Here is a 14,188-nt window from a genome sequence, read left to right as displayed (position 1 = left end):
TATATATAATTTTCCTCTTCCCTCAAGAGTTTGGATGAGAAGAAGAAGTAAAGGAAAGATCACTCTTATTTCTGCAATTATTTTTTTTTTTGAGTTTTCAAAATATTTTAATAATTTTCAGATATTTCCATGACTTTTTCGTATATTTTGTTATAAGTTATAAAATGGTTTATTTTAACAATTTACACCATAGCGCGGGTCCTTTGAAAGTGCGGGGCACACTGCGGTCACATAGGGGCCTAAGGCCGGCCCTGCAAAATAACGGTGTATGCTACTCCGCCGGTCGACTAGTAATCTATATTTAAGTTCTTACCACGTTAAGGTGCTGTCCGTTTACGGCAGCGGTTCTCAAACTTTTAAGCTCGGCGACCCCTTTTTACAATCCCCCACTCTGCCGCGACCCCCCCCCCACACACACACACATACAGCAATAGAAGAGTAGACAAAACAATCCATAGTTTCGATGGTCATAATCGACCCCTGGCAAATCGTCAATCGACCCCCCAAGGGGGTCGCGACCCACAGGTTGAGAACCCCTGGTTTACGGTGATCTTTGGGGCTGAGTAGGTTTTATTGGGTCACTTCTGGAACATCTGTTTTCACTGAGGTTTATAGATAAACCAACTTGCCTTAGCTGACATAGAAGAGAGCACCTGGTTGCAGGCGGCTTTAGAACGATACAGCTGGAGGTTACTCACAAAGGCCGCGGGATACACATTTGAGACCAAAAGAAAATCCGCTGCTGAGGACAGATGCAGACGGCGAAAAGGAAATCTAAATCGACCACCTGCGGACAATGGTTATGCTTGCCCTGGATGTGGCAAAATATGTAGGTCACAGTTGGGGATGCGCAGCCACGGGAAATACTACATTCATCACTGATCTTCTGACTCTAGGACAAGCCATATTATTATTTTAGCTTTTATATAGTCTATATGATGGTAGACAATTAGTAAAAACAAATTGATATGTCCATAGCTGTAAGAACACATTTGTTTATTTAGAGATAGATGCCTGGTCATGTAGTATATGCCAGCTTGATAGTCCCAGATTTGAACCCTGCCTGCCAGCAACCCTTGCTGTAGGTTCGGGCAAATAATCAACTCTGAAGGAACGTCTGAAACATAGAAGGTTTGAAAGGGAATGTCATAAGGACAAGGTCTACACAAAAAGAACTAAGGAACAGAAGAATAGTCAGTGTATTTAGGCCTTTTTTTTTTGGATGGGGGTGGTTGGTAAAGGGACACTGCCAATCATGGAAAAAAGTATGTAGCACCCATATACATACATATATTACAGAAGTATTGGTAAGCTCTATATTTGTAAGATTTAAGCACTTCACCTTACAGGAGAAAGGTTGATGCTATTTAGGCAACACAGCATCCTTCATCTTATTGACTTGGTCTTATTTCCAAATCTCTTTACATCTTGCTTTCATTTTTGGAAGTTTCATTATATTCCCCTGACATTTCTCTAATTTATATATCTTGCTTTATTTAATGTGTATTATTTGAGCTATATTGGATATTAAAATACCATTGTTATATTCTTGGAGTGCTGGAGTTAATGTGTATTGAAGTATAATTGTTCTTAACAGTAATATTTAAGTAACAAATATTCACATCCCTAACAAGCATAAGGAGCCAAGTCAAGAAACACAAGACAAACCAAGAATTTGAACCCTAACATAAGCCTACAGTTATAAAAATCTTAGTTTTATAGTACCAACAAAAAATACTTGCATATATTCTGTTGATCAGCAGCTTATACTCGTAGTGGGTTCGTTAAGAATCGGCATGTAAATGTTTAAAAAGTATTCAGCGACATAAAAGAAGTATCGGTAGCTGAAATACAATAGTCACTTGGAACTAGAAAGATATGTTATTCTTTATCTGCATTCTGGACTTACAGACATTGGACAGATTCCATCTTCTTGGATTATTTATTTATAATCTTTTACAGTAGTGTCCCTTGCTTGATGCTAGCTGGTTAATGTTGCTATTTCTGTGTGTATTGGTTAGTAAAAAAAGTAAAGTTCCCCTTTCAGACCTTGTGGTCTATAGGGCAGATGATGTAAAGGTCATGTTTCTGTGGCCTATGGTTAACAAAGGTGTCATGTGGCCAGCACAACGACCAACCGCCTTTACTTTTCCCAAACTAATGTCAGGTACCCATTAGAGCTGGGTGGACTCAGAAGCGCTCGAAGATCCCGAAATTAAAAATCCCAGTCTTCACCAGGGTTTGGAAACCAAGCACTTTACCGCTCAGCCACCGTGCCTTCGTATTGGTCAGTATTTAGCACTAAATCGCAAGGTTACTCAAGCCAAGCTTCAAGTTAAGCCTTATCCACACAACTACATAGACATAATAAACACATCCTTCAACATACTATAAATAAGGCTAACAAACTCAACCGAAAATATAAGATAAATATTTTTTTTTATTAAACATTAAATTGAATCTTGTCCACATCATACATTCAATTTCTAAAACTTTTCCTTAAAACAAACATAAAAAACACACCTAAACAAGATTTGTGTAAGAAGTTGGCGTACAAAACATTAACAACTGTATATTAATAAGTGTGCATAGTTTTTTTCATTCTTAAAACAAGGTTACATAGAACAATCTATTTCTTGACTTTAGTATATCTTGAGGTATAAATAATATCATTTATTTAAATATATCATGTTTGAAAATCCCAACAACTGGAACATGAATAAATGCTATCTTAAATTACTGAGCATAAAGATGAATACATTTATTTACAAAAATAAAATCCTTTTCCTTTTAACATCAGGCTTCCAAATTGTTCTCTGAAAAAAAAAAAAGTCTAAATTATAGTTGAGAATAAGTAACTAATATTAAAGCTCACAGACACATGTTAATTTTGTTTTTCTTTTGTCTTCTGCTATTATGAGTGTATGGCAAGAAAATGCAGATCCCTTAAAACTGTTGGGCTGGGTGGAAGCATGTTTGTAAAAATTTTTTAAAATGTTTTACTTATTTCGGACGTTCCTTCAGAGTTGAAGATAATTACTTCCTAGTCCAAACCTCCCGCAGGACAACGGGGGATGGGAGTGGGCAGGGTTTGAACCCGGGACCATCGATAAGTCCGAACGACAGTCCAGCACGCAAACCGCACGACCAGGCAGCCATGTCAAAGATATCTCCCCCCCCCATTCTAGCTTCCACCTGAACTCATGTCTCTTGTAGGGAGAGTCAAAAGCTCTCTCCTTCAGTTTATGCCTTTGAGACTTTGATGCAATGGTAATATAAATTATCAACTGAGGGATGACCGCATGCCAAAGGTGATCTTTTTTTTGTGAGCTTACTAAAGGTGCCACCAGGAAGAGCTATAAAGATCAACTAAGGTGCCCATTTTGCTTTCACTGGTATAGAAAAAAAGCAGCTGGCAACAAATAGCCTCTGAAAGAGACAGCTTGAGAGTTCTATTAAGGTTGCAGGACACTTATTTGAGAACCTGCAACCCCCTAAAGAAAAGCCCTTGCCAAAGACAGGTGTAGACAATAAACAGAAAACTTTACATACACCTCCAGCAGACAACGGCTTTCTCTGCATCACATGTGAAATGCTGCAATAATCCTTAATCTTCAGAATTGAAGACAATTCCTTATTATTTCTCAGATCCTAGTCCTATGCTTGAATTAGAATTTTAAAAAATGTAGTTTTTGCATCTATTATGCAAAAAGCTTCTTTTGTTTACCTTTTAAAGGAATTCTTGGTTTGCCAGGTGTCTGTGTCACTTTGGAACCTTCCAATCTATCAAGTTTATCTTTGTACTTCTTGGTCAGAGTCAGCTGTCTTTGTAATTCAACCTGTGTGTCTTTAAACTTCTGAAAATGTTAATTAAATTATTTATTTCAGTTTTTCATTAAAAGTTGTCTGAAGTATTAGTAAACAATCTAGACTATTCTAGAGTGACAGAGTGACATTGTGTAGTAGCAATCCCCCTAGCAATCTAAAGCATATTTAATTATAAATAGAACACGGCATTGCAAAAGAAAACTGGACAAGATTTGTAATAATAGAGCAAAAAAATGTTGGGAGACTATTATGGCAGTTGCGAAAGGAGGAGGGAAGAAGAGGGTATCTTGGTTAATGTTTACATGACCGTTTTTTTTAAAAGTGAAAACAAACCTGGTGCAAAGCTAAATTTTCCTTTTTCAAAGTCTCCACATATTTGACTTTCTGGCGATGGTTTTGATGACCCATGTTTTTAATGGCTTCTTTGGTCAGCTTTTCCATTTGCTCACTTGTATATTTGTCTCTTTCTGATGATAAAAACAAAGTTATCAGTCACTTTTCAGTTGTTTTTCTAGTAGCTCTCTAAATATATTTTTCAAAGACTAATCCTAATGACAAGAGTAAGTATTGTTACCTGTTGCACTGAGATATGCTCGTCTATAAGATTTGTATCAGTATCTTTGTTGTAAAATATATTATTAACCAACAAAAAATGCTCAATTCTAATTAATAACTAAGAAATTTGCAAATCACTGAGTAATTATTAAACAGAAAATATACAAACATAAATGCTACAAACCCAACAAGAATTTTTTTTCCATTTCAAAATTATCCAAGGCTTCTCTGAAAGGCTCAATTTTTCTTTCTAGCTCTTCAAATTTTAATTTCCAGCTGGTGATAAAATATAAAACAATTGTAAAAATTTTTGTTCAAGTGCAAGTCATTCATTCCATTTAGCAGACAAATAGATCCCTAAGAGAAACAGGTATTTTAAAACAATACAAAATTGTGACTTTGTTGGGACATGGATGAGTAGCACCTTAGTTACCTATCTGATCACGTGGGCTTGAGTTTGAATCCCAACTTCAGCTGAATTGTGTTTGCTGCATACCTAAATGCAGCACTGAAAGATACCAGTTACCTCCCTTACAATAAGGGGAAATCTTCTCCCAGATACTCCCCCCCTCCCCCACTAAGTCCACAAGAGTTTAAACCAGAGCACACTGAGCCTACTATGGCATGAAAGAAGCGCTATACAAAAGTAATTTAAAAAAAATAAAAAAATAATAATTTTCTTTTTAAAGATTAAATGTTAACATCTTTTAACTGAGGTGAAGACTAGGATTTTTAATTTAAGGATTTTTGGGCACCTCTGAGTCCACCCAGGTCTAATGGGTCCCTGAAATTAGTTGGGGAAAAGTAAGGCGGTTGGTCATTGTGCTGGCCACATGACACCCTTGTGAACTGTAGGCCACAGAAACAGGTGACCTTTACATCATCTTCCCTTAAGATCACATCAAACAATAATCTTGGACTTACTTTTCTTCCAGCTGTGATGACAAAACTTCCTTGTCTTTTTCCAAATGGACAATCATAGTCTTGAGCTCCTGTATTGTTTGATTCAAGTTACTTCTCTCATTCTCAAAGTGCTCAAGCTTCTGCGTCAGCTCTGCTACTGATGAGATCAAAACGGAGCATTCTTTCTTGAATTGTTCCCTTTCATCAGCTAAGCAAGAAGAGAGGATATTTTTGCCTTTCTCAAGGTCGTTTCTAATGTATTCCGATTCCACTAAAGTATTAGCTAGATTTCTAACTTCATCTTTCAAATCTGCTATTTCTTTCTCTTTATTCAAAATAGTTGATTTCATCTCTGAGTTTTCTAATTGGTATGGGTTTAGAGACTCCCTTTCTTTATGCAGTTGAGACAAAACAGTTTGACACTCTTGCTTAGTGCAATCTAATTTCTCTTTTAATTCTATGGTGTCTTTCTGTAATTCTGATATGGTCATTTTCAATTGGTCTTTTTCTGTTTGAGATTCTTCTTGCAATGCAGATATGGTAATTTTCAACTGGTCTTTCTCTATCAGAAATTCTTCTTGCAATGCAGATATGGTTGACTTAAGCTCAAAATTCTCTTTTGCTGACTTGACTCTCTCAGCAACTAGCTGGGAAGAAATGATATTCATATCATTTTCTAAATGAGCATTTTTAGATTGCAGTTCTAGTATGGTTTTATTCAAGACATTGTTCTTGTCTTCATAGTTTGTTAATGTGGTCTGTAATTCTAAGATTGAAGATGTCAGTACTGAACATTCTTTATGAAACTTTTCTTGCTCCTCCATCAAACTGGAAGAGATGCTATCCTTCTCCTTTTCCAGGCTAGCTTTTGTATTTTCCAAATACCTAACTTCTTCATTCAATCTTGAGATAGTTGACTTCATTTCTAAACATTTCACATTTTCTTCATTCAGTTGCATTGAAAGAACTTGACATTCTTGAACGGAATTAGTTAATTCATTTTTCAATGCTAAAGATTCTGTCTGCAAAACAGCAATAATATCATTTAGTCTGACTTTTTCTTTCAATAACTCTGCTTGATGTCTCTCTGCCTTTTCTTTTTCATCTTCCAGTTGGCAAGACAAGGCTTTTCTATCTTCTTCTAACCCAGTGTTTTTCATCTTTAACTCATTGATGGTTTCATTTAAATGATTTTTTTCCACTTGAAAATATTCAATATCATTTTTTAGCTCTACAACCGATGACATCAAAATGGATAAGTCTTTCTTTGACTTGTCTCTCTCCTCATCAAGGCAAGAAGAAAGGCAGATTCTAGCATTTTCTAATTCTGTCATAGTCTGAACTAAAGTTGTTCTTTCAGCTTTTAGATCTGCTAATTCAGTTTCCATTGATGAAACAGCTAACTTCATCAATGAGTACTCCTCTTTGAAAGTGCTGACTGAGATCTTTTCTTCCTTCAGTTCAGAAGAAATCGCTTGACACTTTTGTACTGAATCTTCTAATTTCTTTTCCAACTCCAATGACACTTTCTGTACCTCTGATATCATAGCATTCAATTTCTCTTTCTCTGCCTCTGATTCTTCAAGTGCAATCTGTGCTTTATCTCTTTCGAATTCCCATTGGGAAGAAATTGCTTTCTTATCATTCTCTAAGCTAGCATTTTGTTTCTCTAGCTCATTAATTGTTATTTTTAATTGAACCACTTCCGAGTGAAAATGTTCATGTTCCTGTTTTAGTTCTGTTATTAATGACATTAAAACTGAACATTCTTTTTTTGACTTTTCTCTTTCCTCCTCTATGCATGAAGAGAGGGCATTTTTGTCTTTCTCAAGACTAGCTCTAACGTTTTCTAACTCTGATAAAGCTCGGACTAAATTAATTTTTTCAGTTCTCAAATCTGCTATTTCATTCTCCATTTTTAAAATGGTAAAATTCATTGCTGAGCATTCTTCTTTGATAGTGCTGACTGAACTCTTTTCTTCCAAAAGTTGGGATGAAACAGATTGAAACTCTTGTTCAGTATTTTCTAATTTCTTTCCCAATTCTAATGTCTCTTTCTGTAACTCTGTTATTCTATTGCTTAACTTGACTTTCTCTGCCTCTGATTCCTCTAGTAATACTGATATGGATGATTTTAACTCTTTCTGTGACTTGTCTCTCTCGGCTTCAAGCTGAGTAGCAATGATATCTTTAGTTTTCTCTAGACTGGCATTCATTGTCACTAGCTCTTGGATTGTTTTGTCCATTTTATTTTTTTCCTCTTCATAGACTTTTCCCTCCCTTTGCAACTGTGTTATTGTTGACATTAAAGTGGCACATTCTTTCTTATACCTTTCTTTTTCCTCATTCAAACAAGAAGAGATGGCATCCCTATCTTTCTCCAAATTAGCTTTAGTGTTTTCTAACTTTGAAATGTTTTTTGTTAATTTGATTTTCTCTGATTCTAGTTCTTTCACCTCATTCTGAAGTTTACAGACATAAGACTGAAGTGACGAGCATTCTTTCTGTAGATTCTTTACAATGTTCTTTTCCTTTTCCAGCAGAGCAGAAATAGCATGGCTCTCATGTTCAGCGCTGGCTCTTTTGCTTTCCAAATCTGTATTTTCCTTCTGCAATTCTGAAATGGCTTTGTTTAATTTGTTCTTTTCACTTTCTAGCTCTTTCAGATTTTTGTTACATGAAGACAACTTCTGTTCCAAGACTTTATATTCTTTTTCCAATATATCCTTTTGTTTGTTGGCCCCCGTGAGAAGAATGTCCAAGCTTTTGATTTGGTCTTGCGCTTCTTTTAGTTTCATGTGCAAGGACTCTATGTGTCCAGGCAATTCATTGTTGTCTGTTAGTCTGTACCCTGTTTGAGGGGGAAAAAAAAAGCCTTGAATAGACATAATTTCCAATCAAATAGGAATTAGGTTTATAGTGATTAATAAAAAATACTGTCCTGAATAGTTCAAGTATATTTACATTTTTGGTCTTATTAATTATGGCATGGCAATCTTAGCATTAAAAATAAAAACAAACTTTATAGAATCCTAAATGCTGCTGGTAAAATCATTGGCAAAAAAACAAACCCCATTTGGGCAGTTGTTTGAGACAAACATCTATAAAAAAGCTAACAAGATCCTCAAAATAAAGAGTCATCCTTTGTGTCAGGATTTTGTGATTGTACCATCACAAAAGAGATACAAGACACAGATAGCAAAGACAAACAGACACAAATACTCTTTTGTTCCCCTGGCAATCAAATCATTAAATAAGAACAATCTGGTATAAACTTTGTCACATGTAAATTATGAGTGAGTCTGGTGTGAATGTACACTTTGGTTTCTTATAGTTATAATGTTTTTTGTTTGGTGTAATGCACAAATTGTAAGACAAATTTCCATACGGACAATAAAGATTATTATTATTATTATATTATTAGCTTAAAATATCTATTATTTACATATATTATCTTTTGTACTAAACTAGATAATTTGTGCTAGAGAAGACACTAGAGTACAAGTTTGTATATCAATTACCAAAAGGTTTTTGCTAATAATTTCACTTGATTTAGTTCCCTTTTCAGACCTATCTATAGGACAGGTGATGTAAAGGTCTTCTATTTCTATGGCTAACGATTGATGATTGTGTCATATATCAGCACAACGACAAACTAATTTTGTTTCCCAAATAATGTCATGTACCCATTTGAGTTGGGTGGACTCAGAGATATCCTAAAAATCCAGAAATTCAAATTCCCAGTCTTGAATATTCCAACCAGAGGCACCTCGGTTTTGAAGCTAAGCAGTTTACCCATCAGCCACCACACCCAATCAGTTAATTAAACATCAATATATTTTTTTAAATTAGACATGAGACTAAGAAAATGAAATGCAGTGTTATAAGATGGTTTTTAATCTGCTGCACAAAATTATTACCCTTAGTTTATTTTTAATAACTACTTTTAGTTTATTTACACTATGTTTTATAGAATAATTTTAATGTCGGATAGAGTTCCAGAAAAGAACAACATGGCATGGAGAGTGTGAATGTGCCATAACTGCAACCTGCAAAACAGTTTTTCATAGGATAACCATTTAGCGGCAATAAATCAATAGGCCTCAATTATGAAACAGAAATGAGAACTTGGGGTCTAAGCTATTAGATTAAGCCTTGGGTTAACAACAACCATAAATACATGAAATAAAAAATTTACTTTAATATTTTCAAAAGTAAAAAAAAAAGTTTTTCGTTTCTCATGCTTATCTAAACATACAAAAGGTTATATTTACCTGTTGTTTAATGCATTGAATGAGTGAGTTTTAATTAATTATCTTCTAAATTTTTAGATTTGTTAAAATTTCTTCTTTTTAAATTATATATAAGCTGAGAGAAGAAGCAGGCCTATCTGCAACTGACCAAACATACCCATGCCACATATGCAGCCGGCTTTTTAAAGCGAGGATCGGACTTTACCGTCATCAAGTCAATAGGGCATGTGCTCATCTTCAATCAAAAGGAGGAGCTTAATATATATATATATATATATATATATATATATATATATGGAAATAACTCCCAACTAATTCAGAAAAGGTTGGAATCCAACTATTTGACTTTGCAATCCTCATGCACACTAAAACTCTTTTACTAATTTAAAAGTCATTAATCCTGCAACATTTAATGATTATATTTTTCCTAGCCTAAGTTCATAGATTGTTGAAGTCTTTATTTTACCTATGTCTTTATATGTCCTTCCACTTTGATCTAATCTGTTAAGGGATCTTGTTCTGTTGAGGTCTAAGTCTGCAAAAAAAAAGTAAACATATTTATTTATTTATATAAAAACTACAATTGGGGCTTTTCTTTTGTTATCTATTGTAAGCTAATTCTTATTATTTTTAATAAGCTAACATAGATTTAAGATTTATAAATATTATATGATGGATACAATACAATATATATTAATAATAATAATAAAAATATATAAAAGGCAGACCTTTAATAGGACCATGGTGATCACCTAACAGATTGTAACTGCCGACTCCAGGAATATTATCTAATGACAAAGTAAAAACAAAGTTATACACCTTTTTAGCATACATAAAATATTCTTTAGAAAATTTATAATTACAATTTAAATAAATGTTGTACAGTGTAAAGTTTTTAAAAGCACTCTATACAGTCCAGTTGTTCCATCTTACTATGTAACTCAAGTAAGTGCCTAATCTAGTCTCAATATATAGAATAGGTCTAGATCTAATAACAAAAAAATTAAGACTATTGTATAGATCTATAGCAATATAGCAGCAAGATATAGTTTTAGTAAATTCTAGTCTGGATAAAATGATGAGCTATGTAGTAATGAACAAATGTAAATTATATTAGATTTCAATACTGACACAGTTGACTCTTGATAGTTCAACAGTTTTGGGACTGGAAATTGGGAAGGGTGGATTTCCAATAACACCTAATTACCAAAGGTTCTTTAGCTGAACTTTAAGGACAGCTTAAACCCCCCCTATGGGTCAAAATTATCGATTTTTTTAAATAACTGAATATTATACGACATTCATTTCTGAACAATTTGGTGTATACAGCATGTCTAAATTCAAAGTGGAAGTATTTTAAATATTTTATTTAATATTTTGTAATTTTATATATATATCGTTCTTTGATGGTAATTATACTTAAGTCTTAAGACTAGCTTTTATTTAATAAAAATTTAATATGTACAAATAGTATAATAACCATACTAAAAAAAAAAAGTAGACTAACTAGTTAAACTAGAACTAGACTACTGCATTTATGATTTACTCCATTTGTTTCATTGAATCTAATCTATAATTATACTAATTATAGATCTATTAATTGTTGTATTATTAGTATCTAATAGACTATACTTGTGTATACTTATAAACTTATAGTATAAGTATATAAATAATATAATATACATTGAATATATACTATTAGTCTATTATTTATATTAATTTATAGACTAGAATCAGTAGAATGTGACTGAATGTCTAAAATCAATCACAATGATTCAATGATTATGTCATCATTATGGTATTATGATGAATGTCATGAATTACTTAGTAGATCTAGAATCTAGATCTACAAATTACCAGAGGCAGATCTAGTAGTATTCTAGAACTGACTAGTGACTAGTCACTAGAAGTTAGAACCAGTAGATTTGAGTAGATTAGTAATACTAGTAATACTCATAGTAGATCACTAGATTCAAGATTGTGACTATAGTAGATTCTTATATTAGGCACACCGTATTCGGGAACTAGGTCAAATTTTTATTTTATTTTTTTATTTGGTGACGGTTTAACTTACAAAAAAACTGAAAGCAGATTCTTATTCTGCAACTAAAGGACTATAAAAATAGCTGTGTTTCTTTGAATTACCACTCATAGTCAAGATTTTATTTTAAAATAAATCAGGTCACTTCATACTCCTATAATAAACGCAGTTTTTGTGCTTTCTCCTTCAGCACACATCGAGCACCGTTAAGAAACACCACTATGTTATTGCTAATAAATTATATCTGTGTTAATTAAAAATTATTTAGATTGTATTAAAAGAAGTAGATTCACTTCTGCAATATGTATTTATAGTATATTGCCCCTCTCTCTCTCTCTCTCTCTCTCTCTATATATATATATATATATATATATATATATATATATATATGCCTACCTATATAATCTATGTGTAGAAACAGAAATAAATCTATATAATTATAGATCTATAAATTAATTATTATAATCCAACAAACATGATATTTTCAACTAGGCTACATGTATTCTCTGTCTCTTTCTTTTAATTCCCATCCAAGGACCCTCTTCTTTTCATAATTTGGATGTTCGTTTTGTTACATCCCCTCCCTCCCATAGATGCTTATAATTCTTTTCATGACTCTCTCCCCCTTCCCTCCACTGCCTGTATGATAGGTTGTGACACTACACGCTTAGTGTATACCTCTCCTCACCACCAGCGCTCGCCTGGCGTGATCACCTGCAGTGGGCATGGTCTCTGGCTTCAAATTAGCAGCCCGCACTTTTTCTTTCATTCATAAATTATATATTCTAGATATCTCGATCTAGGTCACATTTATTTATTGAAAAAAATCATAGATTTATTAATCCCAATAATATTTCTTATTACGATTTTGCCTTGTGCACTATAGGAGAATGTGTTTAATTCATTATTATTCATTGAAACACCTCCTTTTTTAATTTTATTTAACAGCTAACAGTATGAATGTGATTGGAATGTCTTTCTAAAGATGTTTGGAAGCTTATTTTGATAGATCCACCAGCCTACGATCAAACAGGCTCATAATATAGCCTTCATCCCTTATATGGGTATGAATTGCCGGGAGAGGTTTAAACAATAGCTTTACATACTTGGTTACCGAGAATCTAAAAAACTGCCATCTGCTTTGGAAAAGCGGAACAAAAATACAGGAACTTATCTTAAATTGGACATGCACTGTCCCGAAACATCGTTTTTAGCTCCAAACATAAAAACAAATTAATTATAAACAAAAAAAGCGACGTGTTTCTAAAAGGAGAATTTGATGAGCTGTGCCTAATATAAGAAGCTACTATACTGACTATAGATCTAGAGTTTAGAGTAGAGATTAACTTTTTAAGACTTAAGAGAATCATTTAGTAGTGATTTACTTTAACTTTACTTTTACCATTTGTTTCATTGAATCTTTTGATTCTGGCTCTTGGAAAAGCCATCTTCCTTGATTAGATATTATGTAGACTAAGCTAACTAGATTAGATTTCTACTTAAGCACTTAAAACTCTAGCCCAATAGCACTCTAATGTAGTCTAATGCCTAATGAAATGCTCCAAAGTTTCAGTCTGTTGACATTAGCGTAAGCAAATACTGTGTAACTCTCTCTAGTTTGTTATTCAAGTTAAACAAAGCGGGTTCAAAGAGCTTTAACGTTTCGACCAATCAACAGTAGCTTCCCATCACAGACCTATATATTTTATGTCTATGACCTATACATTCAGATACAGAAATTGTGAAAGGGAAAGAGGATTCATTGGAGATTTTCATAGATCTAGATTTACAATGCGGAAAATTATATAATAATTTGCGGTGTTCAGGTTGCCAATCTGTCGAAACCGCGTCTGAGCAAGCACCTAAGTGGTTAAAGGAACTTGTGTACGAAATTTCATGTGAATCCCTTTGCTAGTTTAAGAGATCTCTTGATAGAGTAGGCCTTACATGAATCAGCCAGTCAGTGGTATTTTACTATATAGACCGTCTATATTCTTTTTTGTTTTAGTTGGCAATAATGTAGTTTAATTTATTGTCGTTGACATTGTTTCGTTTATTGTGAAAATCTCCTATAATCTTTACTGGACTAGATCTAGACCAGCGTTTCTCAAAATGTAGGGAGCACCCCTACCAAACCCCCATCCCCGAGATATTGGGGGAAGCGGGCCAAGGCCACGGCGCTTAATTTATTTTTCAAGGGACAAACAAAATGTTCTTTGTAAAATTAAAATATTTAATGTTTTACTATGTTTCGGGTGATTCTTCAGAGTTGTTGGTCTACTTCCTAGTTCAAGCCTCCCACAGGATAACGGGGATGGCAGCGGGTGGGTATGAACTCTGTGTCGCGTGCGCGTGAATGTTTTTTTTTTTCTTGTTTCATTATCCCCCTTTTTAAAAAAAAAAAACTAGTTTATATTGTGCGTGCTTTGTTGTCAAGAATCTTGTGATTGTTTGTTTCTTGTACATCCTCCTAGTGGACAATGCTTTCTGGTTGCAGGTTCATTCTGTGCTAGTTTCCACTGTTCCCCGTTTTAACGGATACATATAATATAAGCACATAGATGTAGGCCTACTAATCAGGTACGATTAATTACTGTAAGCGTGTCGC

The 14,188-nt window shown here is 33.9% G+C and overlaps 1 protein-coding gene across 1 annotated transcript; it reads right to left on the bottom strand.

Annotated features, from left to right (window-relative positions):
- Window positions 1-2,422: 2,422 nt before the first annotated feature.
- Window positions 2,423-13,210, bottom strand: LOC106076237 (hyaluronan mediated motility receptor-like). The gene is made up of 8 exons (XM_056038540.1): window positions 12,983-13,210; window positions 10,268-10,327; window positions 10,006-10,074; window positions 5,308-8,137; window positions 4,568-4,659; window positions 4,162-4,295; window positions 3,728-3,857; window positions 2,423-2,816 (listed from the first exon to the last, which is right to left on the bottom strand). Exons 1-8 carry the CDS (start codon window positions 13,026-13,028, stop codon window positions 2,797-2,799), a joined length of 3,381 nt encoding a protein of 1,126 aa, XP_055894515.1. The 5' UTR covers window positions 13,029-13,210; the 3' UTR covers window positions 2,423-2,796.
- Between the last annotated feature and the right edge of the window lie 978 nt (window positions 13,211-14,188).

The sequence above is a fragment of the Biomphalaria glabrata genome, chromosome 8, assembly GCF_947242115.1.
Source record: "Biomphalaria glabrata chromosome 8, xgBioGlab47.1, whole genome shotgun sequence".
Lineage (NCBI taxonomy): Eukaryota > Metazoa > Mollusca > Gastropoda > Planorbidae > Biomphalaria > Biomphalaria glabrata.
The sequence above is the reverse complement of the archived record's forward strand: the minus strand, read 5'-3'. Positions and strand labels throughout refer to the sequence as shown.

What these genes read in the sequence shown, in the direction of transcription:
- LOC106076237 (XM_056038540.1), bottom strand. Translation starts at nt 13,028, where the DNA reads ATGGCTTTTCCAAGAGCCAGAATCAAAAGATTCAATGAAACAAATG. An exon ending in TCACCATGGTCCTATTAAAG is followed by an intron (nt 10,075 to 10,267) that starts GTCTGCCTTTTA and finishes TTTTTTTTGCAG; the next exon opens with ACTTAGACCTCAACAGAACA. An exon ending in AAAATTTAGCTTTGCACCAG is followed by an intron (nt 3,858 to 4,161) that starts GTTTGTTTTCAC and finishes TAACATTTTCAG; the next exon opens with AAGTTTAAAGACACACAGGT.